Source organism: Paralichthys olivaceus, chromosome 24, assembly GCF_024713975.1.
Source record: "Paralichthys olivaceus isolate ysfri-2021 chromosome 24, ASM2471397v2, whole genome shotgun sequence".
NCBI lineage: Eukaryota > Metazoa > Chordata > Actinopteri > Pleuronectiformes > Paralichthyidae > Paralichthys > Paralichthys olivaceus.
In genome coordinates, this window is record NC_091116.1 from 9788400 (window position 1) to 9816134 (window position 27735).

The 27735-nt window shown below is 43.7% G+C and overlaps 1 protein-coding gene, 1 long non-coding RNA gene and 4 other non-coding genes across 8 annotated transcripts in view; all 6 read left to right on the forward strand.

The window, feature by feature from the left end:
- Positions 1 to 27735, forward strand: part of LOC109638887 (uncharacterized) — an 82157-nt gene that overhangs the window by 6590 nt on the left and 47832 nt on the right. The gene's annotated exons all lie outside the window — the stretch shown is intronic.
- Positions 323 to 394, forward strand: trnad-guc (transfer RNA aspartic acid (anticodon GUC)). Its single transcript has one exon. It is a non-coding gene; the product is annotated as a tRNA-Asp (tRNA).
- On the forward strand, positions 995 to 1066 carry trnad-guc (transfer RNA aspartic acid (anticodon GUC)). The gene has a single exon. It is a non-coding gene; the product is annotated as a tRNA-Asp (tRNA).
- Positions 2690 to 2762, forward strand: trnam-cau (transfer RNA methionine (anticodon CAU)). Its single transcript has one exon. It is a non-coding gene; the product is annotated as a tRNA-Met (tRNA).
- On the forward strand, positions 3836 to 3908 carry trnam-cau (transfer RNA methionine (anticodon CAU)). The gene has a single exon. It is a non-coding gene; the product is annotated as a tRNA-Met (tRNA).
- On the forward strand, positions 6527 to 27610 carry LOC109638902 (TSC22 domain family protein 1). 3 transcript variants are annotated; one of them, XM_020102087.2, is made up of 3 exons: positions 6527 to 9357; positions 24082 to 24133; positions 25723 to 27610. In XM_020102087.2, the coding sequence occupies exons 1-3, from the start codon at positions 7283 to 7285 to the stop codon at positions 25984 to 25986; spliced, it is 2391 nt and encodes a 796-aa protein (XP_019957646.1). In that variant the 5' UTR covers positions 6527 to 7282; the 3' UTR covers positions 25987 to 27610. The 3 variants fall into 3 exon arrangements, with proteins under 3 accessions (XP_019957646.1, XP_069377546.1, XP_019957647.1); XM_069521445.1 differs by lacking the exon at positions 6527 to 9357 and adding an exon at positions 20810 to 21122; XM_020102088.2 differs by lacking the exon at positions 6527 to 9357 and adding an exon at positions 23463 to 23782.

Consider the following 27735-nt stretch of genomic DNA (forward strand, 5'->3'; position numbering starts at 1 on the left):
AGCAACCATTACGGGAAACGTGAGGTCTCTGGAGCACCGCAGGGCTGTGTGCTCAGTCCTGCTCTCTTCACCCTGTTCACTTATGAATGTACACCCATCCACTCCTCTAACACCATAGTGAAGTTTGCTGATGACACCACTAGGACTGATCTCAGACAATGAGGATTCACTGCTGTGAGAGCCGACAGATACACTATAGCATGCTGGAAAAGCAAAGGTGCGAGGCTCATCATGTACATGAACGACCGCTAGTGTAACCCAGGACATATATCTGTGAAGACAGTCCTGTGTTGTCTAGACATCGAGCTGAATGGCAAACACCTCCTCGTTAGTATAGTGGTGAGTATCCCCGCCTGTCACGCGGGAGACCGGGGTTCAATTCCCCGACGGGGAGTGGATACACTTTTTTCTTCATGTTTTTAATCTTCTCTGTGTGTGTGTGTGTGCTCCCAGACAGCACAGACACACGCACAGGCCTGACCCCCTCCCCCACTCACTTGCTCAGAGACACAGATTATTAGTTATAGTGAGAGCAGCTCAGAGAGGAGGAGGAAACAGAATTAACTAGTGATGAGAGTTTATTAGTTACAGTGAAGAAGAAGCAAAGCAGCGTAGCCGGGTGTAGCAGATTGAAATAGAGTATTGGGTCAGTTGTTGTGGAGAATAGTGTGGGTATGGCGAGTGGGAAAGAGCCAGAGTTAGAAGATGCGCCAGCAGCACTTTATAGGTCTGCTGTGTGGGACCACTTAGCATTTAAAGTGACCTACGACGACGGCGGTAAGAAAGTTGTTGACAAAAGTGCGACTTTGCAGTCCCAGATACATCCGTACCAAGTGAGAGAGTTGGAACTGCTGCTCCTCAACAGAGCGAACACGGACTTTAGCAGACACTCTCGACTGCACCCCTGTAGAAGTTCCTGAGCTTTACCGAAACGTGTGGCAACATTTGTGTTGCTGTTCATTTATAACGTCATCGATGTTGAATGATAGACACCTCCTCGTTAGTATAGTGGTGAGTATCCCCGCCTGTCACGCGGGAGACCGGGGTTCAATTCCCCGACGGGGAGTAAATACGCTTTTTTTTCTTCAGGTTAATAATCCATAATTTTGAAGTTTAAAATAATTTTGTTAAAAGAAATGTTGTGATAATTATCATAATTAGTGGGAGGTGAGGGCAGAGTTCAAAGTCCTTTTTAAGTCTGATGGCCTGTGGGAAGAAGCTGTTTGCCAGGCGCGTCGTCTTTGCTTTGACACTCCTGTAGTGCTTTCCTGAAGGCAGTAGTTTGAACAGGCTGTGTTAGGGTGGGTGTTGTCTTTCATAATGTTTTGGGCCCTCCTGATGGCCTTTGTGGTGTAAATGTCCTTAAGTGGTGTGAGGGCTGCCCCGGTGATGTGCTGTACTGTTTTTATCAACCATCGCAGAGCCTTCCTGTTCTCCACAGTGCAGCTGCTGTGCCACACTGTGATGGTGTTGGTGATGACACTCTCGACTGCACCCCTGTAGAAGTTGCTGAGGATCTTGGCTGACATGCCAAACTTCCTCAGTCTCCTTAGGAAGTACAGTCTCTGCTTCCCTTTCTTGAGGAGCTGGTGGGTGTTGTGTGACCAGCTGAAGTCCTCACTGAGGTTTATTCCCAAGAATTTGAAATTCTTAATTCTTTCTACCTCAGTGTCACCTATGTACAGTGGAGTGTGCTGCTGTCGCCTCTTCCTGGGGTCAATAATCATTTCCTTAGTCTTCTCAGCGTTTAAGGAGAGGTTATTGATCTGACACCAGGCAACCAGCCCAGCCACTTCCCTCCTATACGACGTCTCCTCCCCATCTGTCACCAGCCCGATGACTATGGAGCCCGATGACTATGGAGGGCGACTTAAGTATAAATAAAGAAATGTGTAAATAAATAAATAATTTGGGGAAAAAATGTGTAAATAAATAAATAAATGTCTTAATTTTATTTACACATTTATTTATTTACACATTTCTGTATCATATGCAAATGACACTCCATAGATGACTGTGGTGACATCAGCAAACTTTATGATGGTGCTGCCAGGCTGGGAGGCGTGAATTGAGAACACAGCCTTGGGGGGTTCCTGTGCTCACCGTCCTGATGCTAGATGTCTGCCCCCCCACCCTCACCGAATGTGGCCTGCCAGACAGGAAGTCCAGCACCCAGCCAGAGAGGGAAGGTGTCTATCCGATTGACAGCAGCTTCTCCAAAAGCCTTTGTGGGGTTGCAGGGTTATGTTATCAGTGCAGGTAGTGATATAGCCAGTCACAACTGCAGTGTACTCCTCTAAGTCCAAAGAGCTTAGTGATTGAGACTAAAACCGTTTCTTGAACCAGGTTGGAAACAGGTTGATTTCTGCGAGGATGCATTTGGCCCCGAGTTCACTCAGTGCAACAGTTTCAGCGCTTCCCGCTGATACATCAACAACTAAGTCCACCACCACTTATACACAGCCGACAATAATGGGGGCCTTTGGGAAAACAACGAAGTACAAAAGGGACATCTGTGCCAGAAGCTCGCTGTCTGAACGGGTTTTCAGCACCGCATGAAAACCTGTAGCCTGACGCGCACCTCCAAAAAATCCTAACTACGAGTTGCGTTGACGCGGACCGCAAGCGCTATGATTGGTCCGCTCAGAACGGAGGGCCACTCGATAGAGGATACAATAATTTCTTCAAGGCCTCGTTGGCGCAGTAGGCAGCGCGTCAGTCTCATAATCTGAAGGTCGTGAGTTCGAGCCTCACACGGGGCATTCTTTTTAAAGCTCATAGTTGTACCAACACTATGATTACTGATATACTTGCCAATGATGATAACTCTTGAGCTTCTGTAGAATCTGCCAGGCGGCAGTTTGGGACAGGCGTTTAATTTCTTTCTCACAAAATCCATCTGGGCAATAGTTGTACGTCTTCTGCAAGTGAAGTTGTTGCGGCGGAGGAAACGATTTAGCCAACCAGCACTCACGGCAAACTCCTCATCTCTGTTGTCACTCACGGTGGCGTAAATTTGCTTCGCCACACACATTTCTGTTTTTATACTTACTATTATATTATACTCTGTGGACTGTGTAATATCTAACACTGTCTAGACAGTGAAGTGAGGGTTTGTGTCATGTTTGCGATGTCTAAAGCCTAGTTTATTCTGTCGTTGAGCATTCGAAGTTCTGCGTCATGTCGCTAGGGGGGTGTGGCTGTGTGTTTGTGTGGTTATAGCCGAGTCCTCGCTTTTTCTTTCGTAAAGTAAACAAAAGTAAACAATGGCGACCGAGGTGGAGCAGCTGTATTTGGAGTTGGAGCTTATCAATATTGAAGAACAAATGCTTATTTTGCAAATGTTGAAGCGCAGGCGACAGAGAAGATGTTTGCGGAGGTGGTCTGTACGACGAGGAAGAAAGACCGGAAAAAGCAACTGCCGGATCTTACGTTCTGAGCGGACCAATCACAGCGCTTGCGGTCCGGGTTAAGGCGACGCGTAGTTAGGATTTTTGGGAGGCTACGGCGTAGACGCGACGCAGAAGCATAAACTAGGCTTAACGTGACACATCTGGGAAAAAGAATGCCTCAACCCAGAAGTAGTGGCGACAGTAATTCTGCAGTAGCGGGCCACTCCGTAGAGGATACTATAAATTTTTCAAGGCCTCGTTTGCGCAGTAGGCAGCACGTCAGTCTCATAATCTGAAGGTTTACACGAACCACAAAACTTGACAGACCTGAACAGTACTGAAGTTTACTTTGTGTATGCCTGTTTGCTTGCCTGAGTTTATGAGACCATACTTCTTCGTAAAGATAGTATCGATTTTTTGCCTGTGTTTTTCACACATTTTAGGCCTCGTTGGCGCAGTAGGCAGCGCGTCAGTCTCATAATCTGAAGGTCGTGAGTTCAAGCCTCACACGGGGCATATCTTTTACATAATCATAGTCTATGTATATCCACAAGTTGAATAGTCAACCTTTCATTGAAGTTCAGCCAGTTAATTTGCTAGGCAAATAATAGTGACCTCTGCTAAAGAGGTAACGGCCTTACTTGGGGTGCTATGCTAGTGCCTGTTCACTTTGTGCAGAATAGTGTGAAAGGTAGTTTGTTAAGTTTTAATGGACACTTTTTGCTTAATTTCCAGTGGGAACTTTTCCACAATCCACGATTAGAAAGTTAAAACCCCAAACACATTTGTCATTTATGGGAGAAAAAAGTGAAGAACTAAAATTATCTTGAGTCACATTGTAGCCCTACAGGTGGTAAGACTCTAGATTCTCAAATCAGGTGGACTGTCAGTTTGAGGAGGTGGGAGTCAGTGTTTCTCCACTTTCACTGATGTGGGTCTTAAATGTCATGTTTTTGTTTCCATAATAAGTCTTCTGTTGATGTGTATGTGGTAGTTGTTGCTAAGAGGAAGAGTTAATAATGATGACAACTGATGCATGAACCAGATGATCACATTGTGTCTGCAGTGATACATTTCTGTAAAATGTCAGTTATTTTCTGTGAAGGGCAAATTGTTGATGAATTTTCTAATGTGTTACAGCCATCCAGATCCACAAAGGCAATGAACGAGATATGAGGCTTTCCCAAAGTCAACAGGGAACCCTCCTAGGTGGGGCCACAACCAAGAAGCACCTTTGTACTGCCCTTCACAAGTGGAGACCAAGGGATTTTCACTGGCCACTGTGCCCAATTGAAATTGGCAGCAAAATACAAAATTCTCATTCTGTGTGTTTCGTGCCTTTTATTGTTACATGTCATTACGTATCCTTCTACATAAAGATCTTTCATAAAGATCTCAATTATTAAGCACTGTTTCTTGAAAGATTTCACAAAAATGTCTTGTATATAATTTTGCTACCTATTTCTAAGTTATGATTTGCTGTGCCACACCATCACAGTGTGGCACAGCAGCTGCACTGTGGAGAACAGGAAAGCTCTGCGACGGTTGATAAAAACAGTACAGCACATCACCGGGGCAGCCCTCACACCACTTGAGGACATTTACACCACAAAGGCCATCAGGAGGGCCCAAAACATTATGAAAGACAACACCCACCCTAACACATGAATAATAAGCTGTTCAGGGTTTTAGTCCTTCTCTTTGTATAAGCAATCTTGAAATGATTCTCAAAGAACAGATCTTAAGAGATGCTGATGTACTTTAAGTGTCCTGCGTCCATGCAAACGAAAACACTGCCTGAACACACGGAGACTGTCCAGGAGCAGTGTTGAGGATGAACGTTTACAGAAAGCATGGCTGAAAACATTCCTCTGTTTACTTTCTGTGGTTTAAACATTACGCAACCTTTGGAATCAGACTTCAGAGTGGAACTTTACTGTAACTCGCCCTCCCCTACAGGTGCATGTGATGTGTTTATGAATAGCTGTGATGCTGACATGTTAGAAAGGCTCAGGCAGGCGTGTCTCAACTCTTGACATGGACTTTACTTCGCTCTGACAGTACATACTTGCTATATATTATGTGTAACATGACAGAAGGCAGGTACAACAAAAAACTAAGGGGTTGATGCTATGTAAGATCTATAGGAGGGGATTTGTTCATTAATTTGTATTGAGCCTCGGACCTCTGGTTTGACTTCAACAGGCAAAACAAGTTATGTTATGATTTGTGTGTTGAATGGCCATATTGACAACATCTATACATAGTAATATGTCAACCTGTGCTTAGAACAGAATCAAAGACCCAAATTTGATAGGCCGCTGTTTAGTTTGCAAAGCTCACATAATGTACAGTAGCACTTCCCAAACACTGGGGTCCCTGGAGAAAAAATAAGCAACCCAGAGCCTCATGCTGCCTTCAGTTACTCAGTAAAAATTGTAAAATTTACATTCTCACCCTTGTTTACATGTACTTAGTTCATTTATGTTTCTCATTGAAAGTCTGGTTATTATTTATTTGTGTTTTGTTCTTTCCATGTTCTTTCACCACATTTATAAGATAAGATAGTCTTTTATTTTTCCCACAATGGGGACATTTTCAATATTAAAGTGGCAAGAGTCTAATAAGTAACATGCAGTACCACATACCTTTACCTTTCTTTAAACGCTAAACAACTTCAGCAACTTTGCACACTTGTCTCTAATTCCTACTTTGTATTTACTATCATTTATAGACTTATTTGACGTTCCATTACATTTAGCACTTCACTGTGTATTCTAGCACTTTTTTGTGTATCATTTACTTACGGAGTATGTACAGTTTTGGGCACATTTTATGTTTATTGCAATCTTTTTTGATATACATCTATCTGTCTATATTTTGCTTATTTATGTCCAATATCAGAAAAGATAAAACTTTATTGATCCACACACTGGGGACATTTATATCACAGCAGCAGGCAAGTCGGAAGGAGGAAGTAAAGACGATATAAAAATGCATGTAAATAGATATTAAAATCAAAACAATTAGATATGAAAAAGATCTTTGCATATTCCACGAATAAATAGATCGCACAATTCCGATGGACATGAATGCTGCACTGGGCCAGAGCAGCAGACAGACTGGCGCATGCGCAATGAGAGTGTTTGCATTCCTCCCTCCCTCCTCGGAGCCTGACAGCCCGTTAGCTGCTGCTGCTCGCCGGCAATGAGACAGCAAACACGGACCCGGTGACACGACCAGAGATGGACTTAGCGACCACTTTTACCCGCTGCACAGACGGACACCACCCACGCACGGCCGCCTGCTAACTGGAGGGGAAGCGTATTCACCCATCGCCAGGTTTGTTTTTGTTTCGTGGAGACTCGACGCCCGGGAGAGGAATGGATGCCGCTTTTCCTGCGACATTCACCGGCCAGCTACGAAGACCACTGGAGTGCACGTCAACGTGCCAGGAGCTTCACCGATCTCTATGTGCCTGATTGCTAACGTTAATATCGAGGAGACAATCGTTGTAGTCAGTAAAACAAAGCCAAAGCAAGTTCTAGAGGAGCGTGGCTAATGGCTACTGGTCACCCAACACGGCATTAAGCTAACCAGCGGCTAGCTAGAATTCACCATTCTTTGTTTGCTTAATAGCGTCACTGAGTACAGTCAGGAGTTGGATTAATACTTGAGCTAAGAAGAAGGACGCTGCCCATACGTGCTTCTGCCCTCAGGGTGTTTAGCTTGATTTTAAAGGATATAAATCATCTGACTTCTCACTTATGGCTCGGTAGTATCGCGGTACTACAGCTGACCCAGCTAACTAGCATCTGTTAGCTGGTAGGTAACGCAAACAGCCGCCGGTCACTTCGTCTTTGGCTTTTATTAAATCCTCGACGGTGAAGATGCACCACCAGGACTTTCCTGGAGACCCGGCCGGGAGCCGGAAAACGGCATTCCACTACAGGAGGGGTAGCAGCGGTGCGTCTACCCCCCCCGCCGCCGCTGGCAGTGGGGTCAACGCGGTGGACGACAATGTGATCCAAACTGGATCCTCCTCCCCGGGACTTCACCACCAGCCCCAGTCCCAAGTAGCTGGTGCTCAAGTGAAGAAGAAGAGTGGTTTCCAAATAACAAGTGTCACTTCAGCTCAGATCAACGTGAGCGGCAACAACAGTTTAGCAGATGACACTGAGAGCTATGATGATATGGATGAGTCGCACACTGAAGACCTGTCCTCCTCCGATATGCTGGATGTGTCAGTGTCCAGGGCCACGGACACAGGGGTGCCGGAGAGAAGCTCCTCTGATGAGACATTGAACAGTCTCCATGGGGTCGACACCCCCGGACTTGCGTCACCCAACGAACCCCTTCACCCTCATTCCATCCCTCAGGGGTCTCAGCAGCACAGCTCTATAGTAAATGGGACCATACATCATCAATATTATCCTCAGCAACAGAGCCAGTCCCACCATCATCATTCTGACAGCTTGGGAGGAGGTGAACCCCCAGCACTTGCCGTTGCTCCTCTGGCTAGCTCCAGCCCATCTATGGCTTCCAAAGCAGGGCCTAGTAAGTCCCAGAGGACACTGGTGTTGGATAACACAAAACCTGCAAGTGGGACAAGTCAACCATTAGCCCCTATGGTTGGTGGGGCAGCCACTGATGCACATCTACTGGGCAGTGTAAACATATCTAATGTGACTGGTGTCACTGCTGCTGCAGCTCCTCCCTCTGGGTCTGCAGGTTTTGACAACACTAATGTAAGTGGTCAAGTTGCTTCTGGTGGAGGAGGAGGAACAGGACTGTGTGCTGCTGCCCCAAACACTCAAAACCAGCACACCCAAACCCAGACAGTTACTGGCTCTCGTTTTAGGGTGGTCAAGCTAGACACCAACTCTGAGCCCTTCCGCAAGGGAAGATGGACATGCACTGAGTATTATGAAAAGGAGATTCCTCCTCCAGCTACATCCGAGGCACCAAAAGGTGCAGAGTTGGCAGCAGAGACTGAGGCAGCTGCAGGTGGGATTAATCCAGGTATCCCTGCTGTTCAGCCACCTCACACACTGCAGCCCTATCAGCAACCGAGCCTGGACTTCACTAGTCCTCTAGCCATGCATAGCCCTTCACAGGGACTGGTCCAGACTACTCCTCTGACCTATGTTTCACCCCAAGAGGTTGTTGGTGGAGCTCACGTGCCTAAACCCATGGCACCTGTTACTCTTCCTACAGCAACACCACAACCAAGTGGAAGTCAGCCTATGCCTGTCATACCCCACCAGTTGCCCTATTCTGTGGACCCCCACCAGGCACAAACCCAGGGAGGTTACCCAGCACCTCAGCTCCATGCAGGGGTCATGACCCAAGGAAGCATCCGTCAGCCAGACTTCATCCAGCCCACTGCTCCCTTCCAGACTCAGGTCCAGCCTCCTCTGTCACATGTTACAACGGGAATCCCCACAGTACCAGTTCCAGGCCTCCCTGCACAGCCAGTAGTCAGCATTACTCAGCAGCTGCCCCATCAAGGTCAGATAGCCCCTGCTCCAGGATCTTTTGTTGCAGGACAGCCACAGACCCTCCCATCTCAACCCCTACATCACCAACAGCCACAAATCCAGCCCCAATCCACTGCCACAGTTCCAGTTGTGCCCACTTACGGGAGCCCCTACATGCCTCTGACTGCACTGCAAGCTGACCTCCAGCCCATTCTCACCCCAGGCACGACCCTCACCCACGTCCCTGTAGGAGGGAGCTCCATAAAAACCTCCCATCTGGAGGACGCCCAGAGGCTTCTGCTCCAGCACCAAGGCCTGCTGGGCCTTCCCAGGCTGGCGGTGGCAGTAGGTGGAGACAGGGGCTTAGAGGCCAGCGGTGCTGCTGGAACACTGGCCCACATGGGGATGTCAGCTGAAGCCAGTGCCTTAATGGTCGCTGCTGCTGCAGGCCTCAGGAGTCAGCATGCTGAAGGAGAGGAGGACAGGTGAGGATGGGCAGCAGTGCTGCCAAAGCAGTCTTTTCTAATGAAAGCTGTTATTCAGATTAAATTGAAACTACTGTACTTTTTATTGTTGTTCAAGCTGCAGCTGATATACAATATTTTTCCATATGCTTACTATAAAAGTTAAATAGAAGTGTGTTTGCCCCATCACACCACTGAAGCAGCCACACATGATTTACAAGCTCAAAGTTTCTTGCTGCTTAGCTCTGCATGAAACTGCACCCTGCAACTGGTTTTCTGTCATTCAGATCTACATGTGCTTGATCCCCTGTCCCCTGAGGTTGATCTGTCAGTGGGACAGTGGGAGACAAACGGCTCACTCCACATTGCCTTTGCAAGAATATCAGTGACTGGAATGGCAGCAGTGGAGCTGCTGAGTCACAGAGGGTGACTGGTGACTCAGCACATGCACTGCCCTGGTCGACCCCCTACCATTACATATTTACCTCCTTTATCTCAGGACTGTTTTGTCAGGAGAGCTAAATTTTATCTGTTGCACAGCCTAAATCTATCCCTCCTCTCTCTTTCTTTCACAATTTTACCCTTTTCCCTCTTTGTCCCTTAGGTTTATTCTTTTATTAGACACTTGATATTTTTAATTGAAAATATGCTGTGTTGAAGGGGTGTTGATTGTGTTGCATGATGAACTCCAGCGGCAGCTAGTGTTACTACAGTTCTGTTCTTGTTAGGCAGGATATTCATGTTGTGAGTACAACAATGATGACAGCAGGGTATCAAGGGAGTTAAACTGGGCATGGTCAACCTCACCCAAGAACCCAGAGCTAAAAATATACAGCATAATCTTGGATGTTGTGGCTTTATTAAGCTGTTCAAATGCAAACTTGAAAAAGTTAAACACGTAACTGTACGTCAGAGCTGAAACTCAGAAAAAGAGTAGCTGAGGAGTCGCAGAGTGAAAAAGAAAACAGTTGTAATTCACGTGTTGTCACAATAAGTTGTTGATGCGGAAGTACGAACTCTATGCATTTTCAACTGGTCAGATTGTATCTTGAGAGACAGGGTTCGATAACTGCTGGCTTAGTGTTGATGTGGTCTGAGTCATACTCAGCTGCAGACAGCCGGGCTCTATTCTGTGGGGAGGCTTTCGTGGCACCTCATCATTGCTACGTGTGTGTTCTGCATGGCATCTACATGCCTTCTTCTGTATCTGTGTTTCTGTAAATCCGACCTTTTCCTGCAGTGAATCGGCCTCTGTCCTGCGGCTGCAGACGTCTTAGTCTTCGTGTGACTGTATCTGCTTTGTTTATATTCATGGTCACGTCATGCTATGATCCGGCTCTGCGCTTCTGTTACTGTTTTCTTTCAGTCTCGTATCGTGTTTGTCTCCTTTGTCACCCTGTCTGTCTTTCTCTCGGTCTTCCTTTTCCTTTGCAGACCCTCTTCTTTCAGACAATAGTCCTGTCTTCTCTTTGCACTCTTAAATCATTTCCCTGCATGCACATTCAGGCCAAATCACATGCAGGTTTTTCCTCAAACCATTAGGCATGTGCACCCACATTTACCGATAACTGAAAAGAGCACAGTGTATATGAATAAGTCAACAGCCAGGTTGTCCAGTAACAGCACCTCTATCAATATTGACAGTAAAGCAATCCACAGCAGAAGGATTGCGTTTTCCTACTATGGAAACAACATGAATGAGTTGACTGGGTTGATTGCTGCAAAAATCAGTCATATTCACTCTCAGGTTTAGTTAGTAGCTTGTTGCAGATGTCGGGACGATGAAAACCCTCAATCGTGTGTGCACGTTCTAAAGCCCTGATGTGAAGGTGTGTCCGTGTTTGCTCGTGTCTTTTCACCAGCTTGCTGTAGGTTTCTGTATGTGTCAGTGGGAGTACTCCAGGGCAGTGCTGTCATCAGGTCTTCATGCTTCCCCAGGTGGAATTTCAGCCCGAAGGCCTGTGGATAGCTAGGTGCAGAGAAAAAAAAGTTACAAAACACATAAACGATTTCATATATATTTCATACCTGCCATATGTAAATGTTCTGTGTTCCAACTTGTAGAGAAATATGAATTTGCTCAAAGGCTGCAGATAATTAACTTGCTGTTTGTAGCTTTACAAAGAACAGCAGGCAGAGCAACTCAGTATAGTCTGCAGAGCAAATACTGACATGAGCTTTATCCAAACCTATCGCTTAGGAATACCTGTGTGCATGTTAACACTCTGGTTTAAGGCCTACCAAAATGCATTTTTGTCCTGCCAAAAATGAAATGAAAGCATGTGAATCAAGTGCAGATATGTTGATGTGTCACTATCCTTTTCACAGCTAAGAACAACAAGTCAAGGTGTCATAGTACAGTAGCGCTGTATTGTATATGGCAGTTAATCCGTATGACCTCATCCTTTGGAACCATTAAGGTTACAGATGCACCATAGAGATTGTTTGCCCATAAAACATGCACATGCCGTTTCTTGACAGCTTTACAAGAGCAGCTAATTTTTATGAAGTTTCTCTATATTGCTGTTTTTGCAGTAATGCAAGTGTGAATACAACCAAGCTGTCACAACATTAAAGGTTGAAGGCAAAGTGAAGATATAATCATCGATCAATTAATCAATCAGGACTTTCTTTTTTAAAAACCACTCTGCATAAACTGATTTAAAAGGGAGGACTCCTTTTGTTGTATTACAGACTAAACACATTAGAGAGGGAGCTCACTCAAAACGGAATTTGCAGTACTTAGAGCTTATGTGTTCACAAACTACGATTATATTAGAACCCTCTGTCCTCAGTAGATGATCAGACACAGATTAGAGCTCCCTTTACTTCGTTTTTTCTGCTGCAAGTATTTACAGCACTTACTGAAAATGTAGTTTATTGCTTTACTTGGCCTTTCAAGACTCTTTGAACTAGGGATGAAAGATATGGCCAAAGTAAAAGTATAATTTTTGCCTCTGAGCGAAGGCTGTGGTTTTCAACTTTTCTTTATTAGCAGAGAATGACACGTGACACGTACACCTTTCATGCATAAGCCGTTGGATTTTTTTATATTGCTATTGACGGACAATTATTCATATTGTTTTATTGCACGGCCCTACTTTGAGCAACACATTTTATCTTTGTGTTTGTCGGCTTTCATATTAGGGCTGACTCAGAGATTTGACCTGTTGAACCATTAAAGGTTTTGTGTGAGAATGAAAGCTGCTATAATATGGTTGACTCTGTTGATTATAAATTTTCTTTTGTGGTCATAAGCTGCCTGTCAGGAACTGTAGTCTTACCGGCTCTACCTTGTGATATATGTGTTCTTGTTACTGTCAAGCTTGTGGATATGGAGTTTCTGTCAAAAGGAGAATTTCATGCCATGTGATTAGAAGAAAATCCTCTTTAAAGGTTATAGATATGAGGTTGTATGTAAAGATATAGTGGCGTAATGGTGTCCTCAGAGGAAACAAAGCCACACTCCCTTTGCATGTTTGGTAACTTTAGCCTCTGTTTCTTTGTCACGGGTGCACGTTAGTGTTAATGCATGTGGGTTCCTTCCCATGTTCCTAGACCTCTAACTCTGTTGATGGTTAATGTTTAAAACTAAGTGGTGAGTCATACAAAACATTAGGGAACCATTGCGCATGTGAACACACCCTAAGATAAGAATGTCGGATGGTTTAAACAAGCGGAAATGACTGAGCACAATAAAGATGAGAATAAACTGCCACTTCAGTTAAAAATTAAAAACATAATCCCCTCTGGATTATGTTGCAGGAAGAAACTAGGATGAGAGAATTAAATTCATGTTCTACATGAGATGTCGGAGGCTTTGAATCAAAATCTTAGATGTTGGCATGTTCAAGAATATATATTAGGTTTGTGTGCAGGTCAAATTTAAATTGTCTTGATTGTTAAATTTCTGTAAAAATTCTTCAGCAGCAGTATTGATGGTCTATAAATCCAAATGTCTGATTTAAGGTGGTTTAATGCATCAAACCGACCAAGTAAAATTTGCAATAAATAATATATTTATTACAAAGCTTTCACACCTTGTATTGACATTTTATTTGAGACTTAATTTATAAACATCCTTTTGTAGAAGGATGGATTCAGTTTAGGGAAATGAAATAAATCTAAAATTAATTAAGGAGGATATTAACCTTAACTTTATCTTATAAATTACTTGACAATGTATAAGTAACAGAAATCGTAGTGTGGTTTAAACGCAGGAGACACTTGTGATGTGTCGTCATTATTCCCGTTTGACAAATCCTGACACTGAAGGTCGGACTGCAGCTTTGTGACACAACGTGTTGCGTCTAATTTCCTTGGTGGCATCTCCTGCCTGTCAGCAGCCGTTAATCACTGCGGAAGGTTCTTCGGGTCATTAGTGTGGTAATGAAACGTGACATTAAATCATCCTCCAGCAGAGACATTAACTTCACTGTCTTTCCACTCTTTCATGTAGTTGGATTGCTGTTTCACCACAAGGTGGCAGTGTTGGCTCAGAAATCCCCTGCACCAGGTCGTCAGTGGTTTATATAATCTTGGCGTGCATTGAGAACCAGTGACCTAAAATGTGCCTTGCAGCTGAGTTGAAATGTCCTTCTTGCACGCAATGAAAAAGTCACGTGTGAATGGTTTTATATCTGCAGCTCTGTGTAAAGACCTACTTCCTGGCTGCAGGAAGTCATTTGACAGACTAATAAATGAGTCAGATTATTACACTGAAAATCTTATTCTGGATTATTTATTGTTGCATTTAAAGAAATTAATTTGTGTCAAACCTAGAGGGTGTCCTTAAAAGTTTTACATTTAATAATCTGAATATTTAGGTCTTAAAAAGGTTGAGGTAGATTTAATGATGTTTACATTCATTTTAATCTACTTCAGTCGTGCTTTAAAATCAGTTTTAGTAATAACGTGTCTCAAGGGTTATTCTCTACTAGAATACTTCTTACGGTCGTCAATTATGGGTCTTAGATTTAATTCATTATGGTTGAATCCAGCAGAAACCCTGTGAGTCAATCCTAAACATATTAATAATAATCATTGACTGGTTGTCTTTTTAGTTTTATCTTCTCTATCTTTGTAGAAGCAATGTAATAACTCAATAGGAAATGAACCGAAGATCAGCAGCTACTTTGATATTAGCTTGATAATCCATGAATCAAATGTTTCTATTTGCAACGTTCCCTTGTTCCTGCTCATTGGTTGTGAAAATGTGCGTATTTTCTTTGCCTGATGTTGTAAAATTATTATTTTGGTGTTGAACCATCGGTCAAACACAGTTTGGGTTTTAGAGGGCAGTGACAGGCGTTCTTTTTTGCAAACGATTAATCTCCAAATGAAAAACTAAAACTAATTAGTTTGGTGGAGGCCCACATGACCGTTAGAGTCTCGTTTTTGAATGTTGGAGCTCTGACTTTATAATTAATGCATTAATCAACTGTGCATGTATAATGTTCTAAAGGTAATAATAAAATTAAAAAATCAGATGGATGTTTTTGTTTCCTGCTTGCGAAGATCTTAATGCAGCCGCATCAGGCTCAGATAGTTTTAGGCAGCAGGGGTGGTGGTGTGAGTGGGTGCACAGCGTGTCACGTTTATTTGCTTTGTGCTTTCATGCCGAGCTGCAGATTCTTGAAGGGAGTCGCAGGCCCGAGAGGATGTGATATGTGTTCGTGCATGTCTCTGTCAGTTTTCTCCTGGGTCGTTTATGAGTTCATCTGTGTGTGGGGGGTTTATGCTGTGAGCAGGTGTTGTTCCACAGGAGAGGTTTTTAATCATACAGAACTGCTTCTTTTCCCTTAAGGGAAAACCATCGTTAAAGAGGAGGCGAGGAACCGTTTCTGCTTTTAACTGATCGTGGCTTGATCGCTCCTCCGGACAAATAAGCTATCATTTTCTTTCTCTCTGTCAATCCCCTTCTCTTGATCATTTCCTCTAGTGGCTCTCTGCCAGCACTTACACCCGACCACAGCAAAACAAACGTGATGATATTTCACATCCTATAATTGACCCCTCAGAACCAAAACCTCCAGCTGAGCTCATTGCTGGAGGAGAATACACCCCCCGAGCAGCTTTTGTTCACATGAAGCAGCAGGTGTCTTTAAGTCTCCAACTTAACTCACAACAGGGATTTCTCATGGCCAACATTTTGACATGTCACAGTGGGAAGAGCACAAGTTGTGATTACTTCAGTTTCGGTCTCCTGGTATTTTGCAGGCTGGCTGGTCATGTCACAATAACACCTTATTATCTCATTATGGGCATTTTCACTTTCATCCATTTTCTGCTGCTTATCTGTGTCTCAGTGGCATGAATTTAATTAGTTATACCATATCATTGTGAATATTGCAATTCATACAGTATACATCATGTATTTATAAGAATAATTCAAAGTTAAACTATATTTTCACACTTTGGTCAATGTGACAGTTAAAGTTGATGCATTAGATGTGGTATTGAAAAATGTCTTAAAGTCTTTAATTAAACCCGATAAACCCCTGCAAAATCCCTGAGTTTAAAAGGCCTTTACGTGAATGAAGTATCCTAACAAAAATGGTTTTCCCTAAGCCACTTGTGTTATTCAAGTCCCACCTGTCTTGAATGTCTGTGGAATTGCCTTAAAGTAAACATCAGGGAGAACATTCAACAGAACAAATGAGTGGCCTGTGTCTGCATGATGGTGCCAACGTGGCAGCTAACAGTAGGAAATATCAAGCTAGACTTTGCATCAGGTCTAGCAAAGTCTAGAACCCAGATGGAAATTAGAGTAAATTAGTAAATTAGAGCTTTGTTGAATATTTTGCTTTCTCCATAGGAAGGTCAGAGGTCGGGTTCAGCAGTAGGACACCGAGCAGTCAGGGGTGGTGTTCTCCTCAAGGACACAGAAGCGGGTAAAGTTGGGTTTACCCGCGGTTTGCCTTTCACACATTTCTACAGACTTTATTCTCGGAGGCCAGGTCGAGAAGAGAGTCTCTCACTCAGACATTTGCATTCACACATGCACCTCCTCCAGAGAAAAACCAGTCCACTCATCATTTTCTCAACCAATTATAAGATTTGCAGATAAAATTTATTTTACTTAGTGAACCGACTTATTATCTGAACTCTAATTTTTGTTCATCCAACCATAATGTTTATCAGTTACCTATCTCTTCCAGTTCCTTCATTCTGATTTGACTCACACACAGTAACATGACTACTCTACAACCCGTCAAAGAAAAATATTTATCCTCCCCGACAGCGCCGCTTCTCGTAAAAGAAATACGAATAATTCTGCGTAAAGCCTTTTCTGAATGTTTAGTATCATGGTCTTGACCCCTCCGACTGTTAGAAACACACTCGGGTCACTGCGTGAAGCCGGCATGCTGCAGGGAGCCTCAAGCATCATTTCTCAACCACTGAGAAGACCCTCGCTGTTTAAGAACCGACCGTATTTCTTTCTAAAACAGAAACAATGTGCAGGTCCATGTGACTGGGGGGGGCTGTATCTTAACTTCCTGTGACGTCTCATGTTGTCACTGTGTCATAAGGTTGTGCAATGTTTATTTTACAGCCTGGATTAAAACTAGAGGAGGGAGCTGTTGAATTCAATGTGTAAATTGCCCACAAAGAGCCAGAAGATATTTTAGCAAGCATACAAAGCTCTTACAACTACACATGTACAAAGATGCTGTTTGCTAGATTGTGAGTCATCTAGTCACATGCTGAAGCAGGAGGAGATGAGATATCTGTGTTTATTTTAGTCACAATTCCTTTTAATCTCTGCTGTTAGCGGCAAATTCAGAACCCTAGCATTCAGTCTTCTAGATTTCTATCCTCTGTGAAATTGTGGGTGCATAAGTGCTAGAGCTGAAACAAGTAAACTAATCAGTTGTCAGGAAATGTTAATTGGCCACTATTTCAGGAATGGATTCATTATTTTGAAGTCAGTTTTGGGTGATTATGTCTAAACATTCCCCAAATTTAGCTTATATGTGTGACTGGAAACTATTTCTTGTCTTCAGCTTTCAGAAAATGTATCTATTGACCCAAAGTTAATTGATTGAAAGAATATCTCTTGCACATTAACTGATACCGACAACAGTTCCTAACTGCAGCACTGATTATAAGCAAGATAGCATCTCCTCCCTGGACTATTTTCGTCTGTATTTACGTCATCATTTGAATGTATCACACAATCCTCTCCGAATGTAGAGCCAAAGAGTCTCCTTTTTATTTTTACCTCCGTCTAAAATGTGTCTACCCCTCATTGTGGACGGGGAATGTGCGAGACCTTTGAAAATACCTCATCTATCAGAAGAATAAGGCACATCTGCACTGTCGCTCTACTGGCAGAGACGTTGGATTTCAGTCCTTCCTCTCTTGCTCTTTCATGGCCCATATGGTACAGAGGCTGGTTATGTAAGGCTTTGTGTGCAGGGCAGAGACTGATGCACAACGCTACATGGAACTGCTGCCCTGAAGCTCTGTGATGCCATGAGCTGTTTGAATTTCGGGGTGTTCCTGTATTTGGTTTTGTCTGTGTTTAGGCAAAGATCGAGGGAGATTATCGCCAGTTACAAACAAGAAGAAGGGTTTTATTTTTGATTGCTACCTTGGTCCAGTCCATCAACTCTGAAATTATACCTTGAAAATGCAGGAATGATTGCATGGTGCAGGTCCACATCCAGTTATGTAATTCAGCAAATCTTATTTATATTTTGCCCCTGTGCTCTCCTTCTTATGTTTTTGTTTTCTAAAGTTAGAAAGTGAAAAGACATCTTCCTGTTCTTAAGTGGAGAGTTTGTGCAGCAGCGTTGATCTTGCTGTCGGCTTCGCTTCTCCACTGTGTAAATGCCAGTGTTAAAAGCCTCCCAAACCGGATTCTGCCAGTCTGCCCCCCCCCCCACACACACACACATGCACACACTTACAGGCATACTGATGGATACAGGGAGACACAAAGAGAATGCATGGACACGCACAGACACACGCAAGCTCTCTTCTACCAGCAGCAAACTGAGGGATGCAAAGAGAGGGATAGAAACCAGTAGAAGCAGGAGCACGATGTTCTATTTGTCTTAAACCCATCTGATTACATCCAGTTGTGTTGTGATTTTTTATGGCTGCAGTTTACATCCATTATTGCTTTGTAATGCCTTCTCTGGTGAAGCCCTCATTTCACATTTTCACACAAGTTGCAGTTGTTGAACAGGGCTGGATCTCTTTCAGGACCTCACACTGCGCCCAGCTCTGCTTTCGCTCAAACCGTACAATAAAGTGAGGCGAAAACATTACTTACACTCAGCTTGACGCTTTTGTGTGAGCGAACACGGATAAAGGGGAGGTAAGAGAGCAGGAGGAGGGATTGAGACCATAACTGTACAGCAAAGACACGGGAAGGCATTGGGGTTTCTGTTAGTACTATTTCATATTTTTTTCTCTTTTCGGAACACTTTGCCTCTTGAGCTTCAAAAAACGCCACAATATTGTCTCATATATTTTAAAGTCCACTTGATTTAGCTCTCACAGTTTTTATGGTTTAAAAACAATATTGCCTGTAGGTTTTGCTGTGCAGCATCTGTCATATACAAAAAAAAATCCAAACTGTGCAGAATTTAGCACTTCTGACCTAGTTCTAAAGCTAGGTGCCTGAAACCACCAGGATTTGTTCTTAATGATAGGTGCCACTTCTCTCAAATATAGTTCACGCCTTGTTTTGCAATGGAAAATGTTATATTTTTAACAGTGTGGGCAATGCAAGCACCATCTGTTCGTTTGCTTTGTCCACATCCACATCGTGTACTGCCCCTCTGTCGCTACACATCCGCCCTTTTATAATCTCCACCACGACTTAACTTTCCTGTGTAGATATGTTTATGATGTTTTTATGAAGGTAGAGGATGAAGTCATTGGAGTAAAAAAACAATTTGTAGGGTTTTGGTGGAGTTTTGTGATGGTGAAATTGATGCACGTCATGTACACAGTTAAAGGCTTTAGGGAGGCATATGGGGTTATTTTATATATTTGATTTCTACTGGTTGGTCAAGTTGGAAAGCTAACTAACAAAGTCTAATTGGCAAAGAACATCATGCTGGTAGAACATCCGTAATGTCAGCTATAGTAAATAAGACAATGTTTGGTTTCAAAGTCTTATTCATCTCTATTTTTCCTGAAAGCACATTTCTCATCATACTCCTCCAACTTCTTCATAGTATAGTAAGCGTAGTATTGATATACATTATGTGAGTTAGGTAATATATGGGTCAGCCCTTTTTACATGTCACACAAACAAGCTTTTGATGGACAAGGATAAATAATGAATGAGAGCATCCCATCTGTGATGCAGTCATCTCAATGTCTCTCGCCATTGGCCGAGCCGGGTTGGCTTCGTTGTTAGCGAATGGCTGCAGGCAAACTGTCTCCACATAAGCGAGCGCTTCCTTCCGACCAGTTTCAACTCTTTTGTTCTAAGGGGGCATGCGCAAACTAAGCCCCCCCAACCCCACCCCACCCCAGACCTGCAAGTACACATTGTACAGATATACAGTGCGACGAGTTGTGGCTTCAAACGAGAAGTGTTTTTGTTATAGAAATCCTCAGCGCCTCGCTGCGCCTGTCTCAGGCTCTAGATTGTTTCTTCGATTAGCGGCACATAGTTGAGGGACGAGAAGAAGTCGTGACCTTCAACTAATGAGGTTAATAATTTCACTGCATGCGTTGAACTGAAAACCCACAAACAAGCTGGTCATGCATGCCCCTTGCCGCCATTTTGTCCCCCACAAGTACCTCCATGCGGGCTGACCTCCTCTTTGTTCTCGACAGTTCCACTACTCATCAGCAATTTTTATTTCACTCTTAAAATACAGTGTTATTACATCTTTTGAGTTTTCTTTTCTTATTTTTGTTGCTCACCATCAGCTCTTTAAGCCACCGTTTTATTTTGACTTTGTTTAGACTGTAGTATCGAATTTTTGCACGCCTGCGTGGGAGCAACAATGGAGGTACAGGCGTGCTCCACTCTAGACCCATACTGTGTGTATGTGTGTGTCCAGTGAGCATCCACTGATGTGCAGTGACAGGGCCATCTAAAGGCATACCTTCAGCAACATGCACATCCTCCTACAGATAAGGAGGAGGTGAATGTTTGGTGTGATATTCAGGGATCCACTCTTCACTATAAAGTGATACATGGAGATGTAGAGAAGTCACCATCACTGATAGGGTGTTGAGGAAATGAATGAAGGAGGGGCTTATTGGCGAGCCTAGAGCGTGATAATGGTGTGTGGTCAAAAGTAGCTCATCCTATTGGATGGATCACCCTAATCTCTGCTGACAGTTTACATAACAACAGAAGGGGAGGTGACATGACGCCTTATGAAGTGACATCACTACCTATCCTCCTATCGGCCATCGCCAATGCGCCCAATCGTCAGAGAGTGTATATGCGATTCAGGCTTAGCAAGGGGGCAATCAGGAGGACTTAACACTCTAAGGCGCGCTCCCGCTGTATGCACACGCACTCCCACTCCCATCCCTGTCCTACACACAGCTCCATCCTGGTCTCCATTGTAGGTCAGGCTCCCCTATGTGAAGCTCACAAAGCGGAGGGGAGCAGGGGGTTTGGGCCAAAGGGCGCAGGTCAGAAGGACAGAGGTGGTTGTTGTTGTGTTTTTTTTGGGGTGCTTTTTGGTGGGGTGGGCAACAATGAGAGAGAAGTGGCTGGCCGGGGCAGGAGGAGCGCAGGGCAGGAACACAGAGGCCCTAAAGCTGCTCTTCTGGAAACTGGAGAAGCATTTGAAGAGGTAACGATATCTGTAGTGGTTTCATCTTGTCAGGGGGGTCGAGTTATTGTGGCGGGGGCCAGGTCTACTGCAGCGGCCGTGGGGTTAAACGAGAACTGGCACCAAGGGGCTTTGTTTTGCTGTATCCGTGTGACTGTTGTGGTTGTTGTGGTGACATTCTGCTGATTAAATGCTGAAGTAGGGCCTACAGTTTGAAACCATTTTTATGAAACTTAATACCTGTGGCAAAATCTTACTTCAAGTGAAAGCAGTTGTATGCCTCTGCCTGCTACAAGGCATCAAGGCTCATCACACCGGCATGTTTTAGCCCCCTGCTCAGCTGTCCATGGATGTTCAGGACATGATGTTCTAGCTTCTGTATATGCATGCTGCCACAATTGACTGTGTGTGAACTGCCTGATATATCAACTGCCTGATAAACATTCTAGTTCCTCATTTGATCGAGTCTGCCCATATTTACTTTCCTCTGCTCAGTTATCAGGCCAATAATAGACGTCACTCTCCCAAACCCAGTGTACAACATGTCCCACCTACAAACACACTTTTCTACTGTGGACAATCTGTACAATTTGTACCTCTGTTCTACATTGTCTCAGATTTTTTTCCCACACTTTTTGCACAAGCATACATGAGTCATGTCTTTACAGTACTGAAAAGAAAAGTTGTGACAAACATTATCACAGTACAATCACTCAAACCCACCGTTTCCCATTTCTTTGGCAGCACAGCTAAAGTCAGTGACAGAGCTGGAGCAACTGAAATACACACACATGAGCAGGCTAATGGGTTTTGTCTTTGTCTCATCAGAAAAGTTAGATCTCTAAGATCCAACGCAGTCAGTCCAGTTCCTGCTGGTACCAGCCAGAGACAGATGTAACACAGCTAAGGTGCTTAGAGCAGGACAGTTTTCTGAAAGGAGCTCCTGCAGTCAGACATTGCCCCACTGCTGCTCTGAGTTTTAGACTGCTGTTAAAGCTCTTGTGGTGTGGTTGTGTTGTGTTGTGTGGTCATAAGTCTGAAAAGAAAACTACACCCTGATTGTAGCAGGCGCAGCTCAACGGTTTTTAGTTTCAGTCACTTTTTTGTCTTGACCACTTCTGTTAACATGTGCTTCCTTTTTTCCTTTGTGTGCTGCTGATCCCGAGGCTCCCATAGCGACCACACCAGTCCACACCTACACATCACAAACCAAATGACATCGGAGTCCCTAAATTGATGAATAATTAAAGTGAAATATTGATCTGATCAGCAGCTCCAAGTAGTTTTCACAAAAAGAATCAAATCGGCCTCTGTGTATTTTAAGTTGCCCTTGTACAGGTTTCAGTTGCATGAGTGTCATTAATTGATAACAGCACAGATTGTGTCTAATCACAAAATTCCAAAGTCATTTAAATTATGGCTTGAACTAAATTGTGTTGTTATTACAATATAATCCATGAAGTTCATTCATGAGGATTTCCTGACAATGTCTGAAGACAAAATAAGTGTGAAAATCTTATTGATAAAGTTGTGAACTTAGCTCTTACTTGATTCGTCAGGAGATTGATGGTTCCGCCTATACGATTTCTGCAACCCTGCACAAATACTGTTGATTTTTTTTTAAATAAGTGAGTTATAAATATTGCGATTGATTTTCTGTCAAAAACAGCAAACCAGAGACAGCTCATGAATCCTTTGCAGCAACACCTCGTGAGAAGAGAGGGGTGGTCCTGTTCTCCTGTAAAGCACAGTGTGTTCCCAAACTGATCTGAGCTCAGCCTCCGCAGTTTCGACCATCCATCCCCTCTTATTGACCGTCCGGTGTTATTTACCTTCTCGAGTGACAGCTGGCCAGTGCTGAGATCAGCTCCTCCGCTTGGGTCAGGCCCTGGGCAATTGATCATGTTCTCTCAAATTACATAAAGCCTGCGTTAGAGGCAGTTTTGCATCTTGTGTGATTTTTTAGAAATGGGTTACAACCAATAGGTGGAGACATTGCTTCACATGACAGCTTGTGACTGCTGAGGAAAGTTTTCCCATCACCTACAGTCCACATTTCCACCTGATCAACCAAACACTGAATGGAAGCTAAACTTGCTTTGTTATTTATTGTTGACTTAATGCCTGCGCGTTGCTGTTCCTCCATTAGATTGTGTATTTCAGTTGGATGCGGGCTTTTATAGAAATCGTTGCAGCAGGTAGAGCGATGCTGCATAAATTATTCCCATCAGCCACCTCTCCGCCAATGAGCGTCGCGGCAGCTCCAGTTTCGACCACGCATTATGCTAATGAGCTCCCTTTCTCGGCCAATCGAGCGGCCGCTGGCGCTGTTTTCCCCGCACGCATCATCCAGGGAGGGATCCGCTGTTTGTGGAGCCGCAGCCCGCCGCCTTCAGTCTTTGTGTGCCCCGTCCTCCGGCTGCAAGCTCCGCGGTCGCTCCGGTGAGCAGACCCAGCAGCAGCCCGCCCTCCAATACACTAGAATGCGCAGTTTTTCTACTTTTATACCGCCGGACTCCCTCTCTGTGCCGCCGATGGGGTTTTAATGGACGGGGTAGCATGAATCCCCAGTGTTACACAGTGGCGATGGACCTTGGCGTTTGTCAGCTGAGGAATTTCTCGATTTCGTTTCTGTCCTCGGTGCTGGGGAAGGAGAGCGCGTCAGTCAGGGTCGACAAGAGGTAATATTCAAGTCAGGAGGCTTTGTTGCTCACAGGATTCACAATGAAACATGTCGTGCGTGTTGCCTCATTGATTCTCCACCAGCAGAAAACCTGCAACCTCCATCTGCTCCTCTTTGTTGCAGACAGTAATCCTGATAATTAATTTTATTGACATGATAGATCTCACATCCCTGCATTTGGCAGTTTGCCCTTGATGGAGACATTTCCATCACACACTGCAGTGCTCTGCTGATGTTACACCAAAATCATCCAACAAATCACTAATGTATATATATTTTTCTCTTCTTGCCCTTCAGCTCTTCTGGTGCAAGTGTGGTGGCCATTGACAACAAGATCGAACAAGCAATGGTAAGCTGTTTTTCATCCTCTTTTAATCAGTCATATTTACCCGCATTGTGTATATATATATATATATATATATATATATATATATATATATATATATATATATATATATATTTATTTATACATACAAAAAAGCCTGATCACATTCTGAATGTGCCAGTTTTATGTAACCCATGCACCAACTCCTACATCGTACCCATCCAGCTTTTATTTTGTACCATTAAAATCGCCTGTCATTGTTGATTTATCAGAGGATTGATTGTGAAGGTAATAAATACATGGAGCATAAAGCAGCTTGGAATGAATGAATGAATGAATGAATGAATGGAAGGAAGGCATGATGGTGCTCTTCTGTGTCCTGTACGTCTTTTTTTTTGCGTTACAAAAACACTGATGTTTTCCTGCACATATGCACCTGCTGGTATGCACAGAGGCAACAGGAGCTTCCTGCTCTGTCACAATTTGGACAGATGACCTCCGGCTTGTTGGCAACTTGATGCGGGCCAGGCTAAGGTTCACACGCCATCCCTCCCTCCTTCTCTCTCCCTCATAAGCATGTATCATCCCTTACCCTCTCTCCCTCCCTCCCCCTGTCCCGTGTTGCTAGGCAAGCAGCAGCCTCCCCTTGGCTCGGTATAAATAACTCTGCCTTCCATTGGCTCCTCCCACCCCGATGCAGGAACAATTTGTTCCCGGGACATGGGAGAGGGAGGAGGAGTGAGGAAGGAGGGGCGGGTCTGCAGAGGAGGGGATGGTGGGATTATAAAACACAAATCCCACTTTCTGCAGCAGCAACCTGGCACAACACAACATCATCACCACCACCACCACTATCATCACAAACCGTATTTCTGAGGAGTTCATGGTTTCATCTTCACACACCGAGACCGCTGATGTGCTGTGAAAGTGATTTATGATGCTAGTTCAACCTTTGAACTCTGCTGTCACACATTTTCCCATACAAGCTTGTTTCCGAGTCCTCCAGTCAGCTTAGTTAATGTTGAAGTAGTAGTCTGTAAATTTATAAACTGAGTAAATAAAGAAATGAGAATGCTTTAGGAAGTTGAGAAACAAGCGTGAATCAGAAGTGATTACATCTGCAACTAACAATCTGTCTCATTAAATATTATGTGTTGATTAATGTATTTTATTATTTATTAGTATTGTCTTGATCAATTCATTCATTTAGACTACAGTGGAAAATAATGGAGGATAAAGCCCAAAGCGACCACTCCAGATTACTTTTCTTAGTCTGAGTAAAAGTCCAGTACCAGAAATATTCAATTTAATATTTTTACATTGAAGGAGAACATATTTTGCATTTTTACTCAGAATAATCAATTGTCAAAATATTTGCCGATCAATAACATGACTTATTGTCTCGGTGACTATAGAAAAGTTGTTGCAAAGTAGCATATTTTAGCATGTGTTTTATTTTTTGTTTTGTAACAAGCAGACTGGTTTAAACCAGAAATGTAGTTTGAACAAGATGTTTTCTTTCCTCTCAGGGGAAATGTAGACGAAGGAATCTGATTAATTATTTAGCTAACCATCTCTCGCTCTTTGTCCCCCCCCCTTCCCTTCGTTTACAGGACCTGGTGAAAAGCCACCTTATGTACGCTGTGCGCGAGGAGGTGGAGGTGCTGAAGGAGCAGATCAAGGAGCTGATCGAGCGCAACACTCAACTGGAGCAGGAGAATAACCTGCTCAAAAACCTGGCCAGCCCCGAGCAGATGGCCCAGTTCCAGGCACAGGTCCAGACCGACTGCTCCCCGACAAGCGCCGCCCAGCCCCCAGTCCCGGTCGGAACTACACAAGTCCTCCCCTCTGCACAGAACTCCAGCTCGTCTGCGTAACACAGAACCTGCACACTGAAGAGCTCCTGAAGGATGAGAGATAGAGGGGATGGAAGGAAGAAGATGAGGAGGAGGAAGGAGTCTTGCCATACTGTGAACTGACTCTAGCATCAACACCGACTTTGCCACCGTCTCAAGGACACTTCATCTTAACCCGGATGACGAAAAACAACTTTCCTTTGTTGCACATCTTTATTTAACTGAAAAACTTTGGAGTTGTACCGGCGTGTGTTTTTAATTTTGCTTCGTCGCTGACTTTTGCTTCAGACAATCGTCATGCTGGTCGTCGCAGTGATGTCGAGAAGGACGGAGCTGACAGGAACCGACAGTTGTCTAGGGCCACTGGAGGAAGGAGGAGCTATAACGCATAGTTTCGGCCAATCAGGGGGAGCACGCCGCATGCTCTTGTCAGTGCCGTTGAATTCCGTTGTAGTGTGACCACCCCCCGTCCCCCGTGGAAAGTGTGCCATCGCCCTGCCCCACGCTGTTCATCTGCACACATTTTTTTACTCAGCAGCTTCTTGTTTGGTTTTTTTCTTCTTCTTTTTTTCCCCCCTTCTCACGTTTGAACTTTTTTCCGATGATGCCGACAGCGGACGAAGATTTGCACGTCCCATCTGGAATGGGACTCAAATAATCGCGCTGACATTTTTTCTGGGTCTCAACCCTCACAGCATCTGAATACAATGAGAGGACTTTATTTTCTGGGTTGAGGTTATTGTGAAAGAAAAAAAAAAGATATTACCTGTCTCATTGTTCACTTTGAGAACTCTGTGCTCTTTCTGCGGTTCACGTTGCCGTCCCCACCCTAACGTTCTTGCCCCTTCTTGGATGGAGCATTAAACATTTATGCAGGGAATCCTTGTTTATTAGGGTGGGCTGGGAAAGGATGATAATTTGTTTTTGTCTTGTTTTCCTTTTTTTGCTGTTATTGGTGTAATAATTGTTTGTAAAAATAAATAACAGAGAGGCGAATAAATAGGACATGACTGTTTCTAGGTAGTGAACTTTGTACATATGACAAATGTCCAATTAAACTCTTCCAAGTGCCTGGTTTCTAACCATAGATACATATATAAAAGCTTTTTTTAGTTGTCTTATTCATATATTTGTATATACATATATATATATATATATATATATATATCTATGGTTTTGCCAGGTTTTGAAAATACCTGTGATGTCATTACTCAGGGTGGGACCAGAAGAGGATTATTTACCTCCGCACTATAAGATGCTGTCTCTCCTGCAGTGACACACGGCCTCGTACTGTACGTGACCTCTCCTCTGCTGTCGCTTCAAACTCACTCGCTCAAATGATCTGGACTGTTTTACCATTATTGGGGACATGTGTAGTTGTTTTTTAATGAACTATTATTTTCTGTTGTTTATTTTCTTTTATGTCTTTTGTACAGCTGAGTGTTTTAAGTTGCTCGTAGTGCAACTGGAGCACTGAACACAATAGTGAGACACTTGACAAAACAAAAAAGAAATGAGAGGAAAAGAAAATGCCTAGCAAAATTGTCGATGTTTTGTGCATGTTCCTCAGCCCATCACAAATGTGACGTTAAAATTGCACTAGACAGTTGCACCTCAAATAAAAATGAAAACTAAAGAGCAAAAAGATGGACTGATTGTTTTCTTTCTTCAAGGTAACTCTACCAAGGAGGTTACGCTCTGGACTGCGTTTGTTTGTCTGTTAGCAGGATTATGCAAAAACAACTGGGCGGATTTCACCAAAACTTGCGA

Bases quoted from the DNA above. Each gene is read 5' to 3' on its own strand.
- LOC109638902 (XM_020102087.2), top strand. From the start codon at position 7,283: ATGCACCACCAGGACTTTCCTGGAGACCCGGCCGGGAGCCGGAAAACG. The intron at 9,358-24,081 runs GTGAGGATGGGC...CTTGCCCTTCAG, and splicing joins GCTGAAGGAGAGGAGGACAG to CTCTTCTGGTGCAAGTGTGG. The intron at 24,134-25,722 runs GTAAGCTGTTTT...CTTCGTTTACAG, and splicing joins ACAAGATCGAACAAGCAATG to GACCTGGTGAAAAGCCACCT.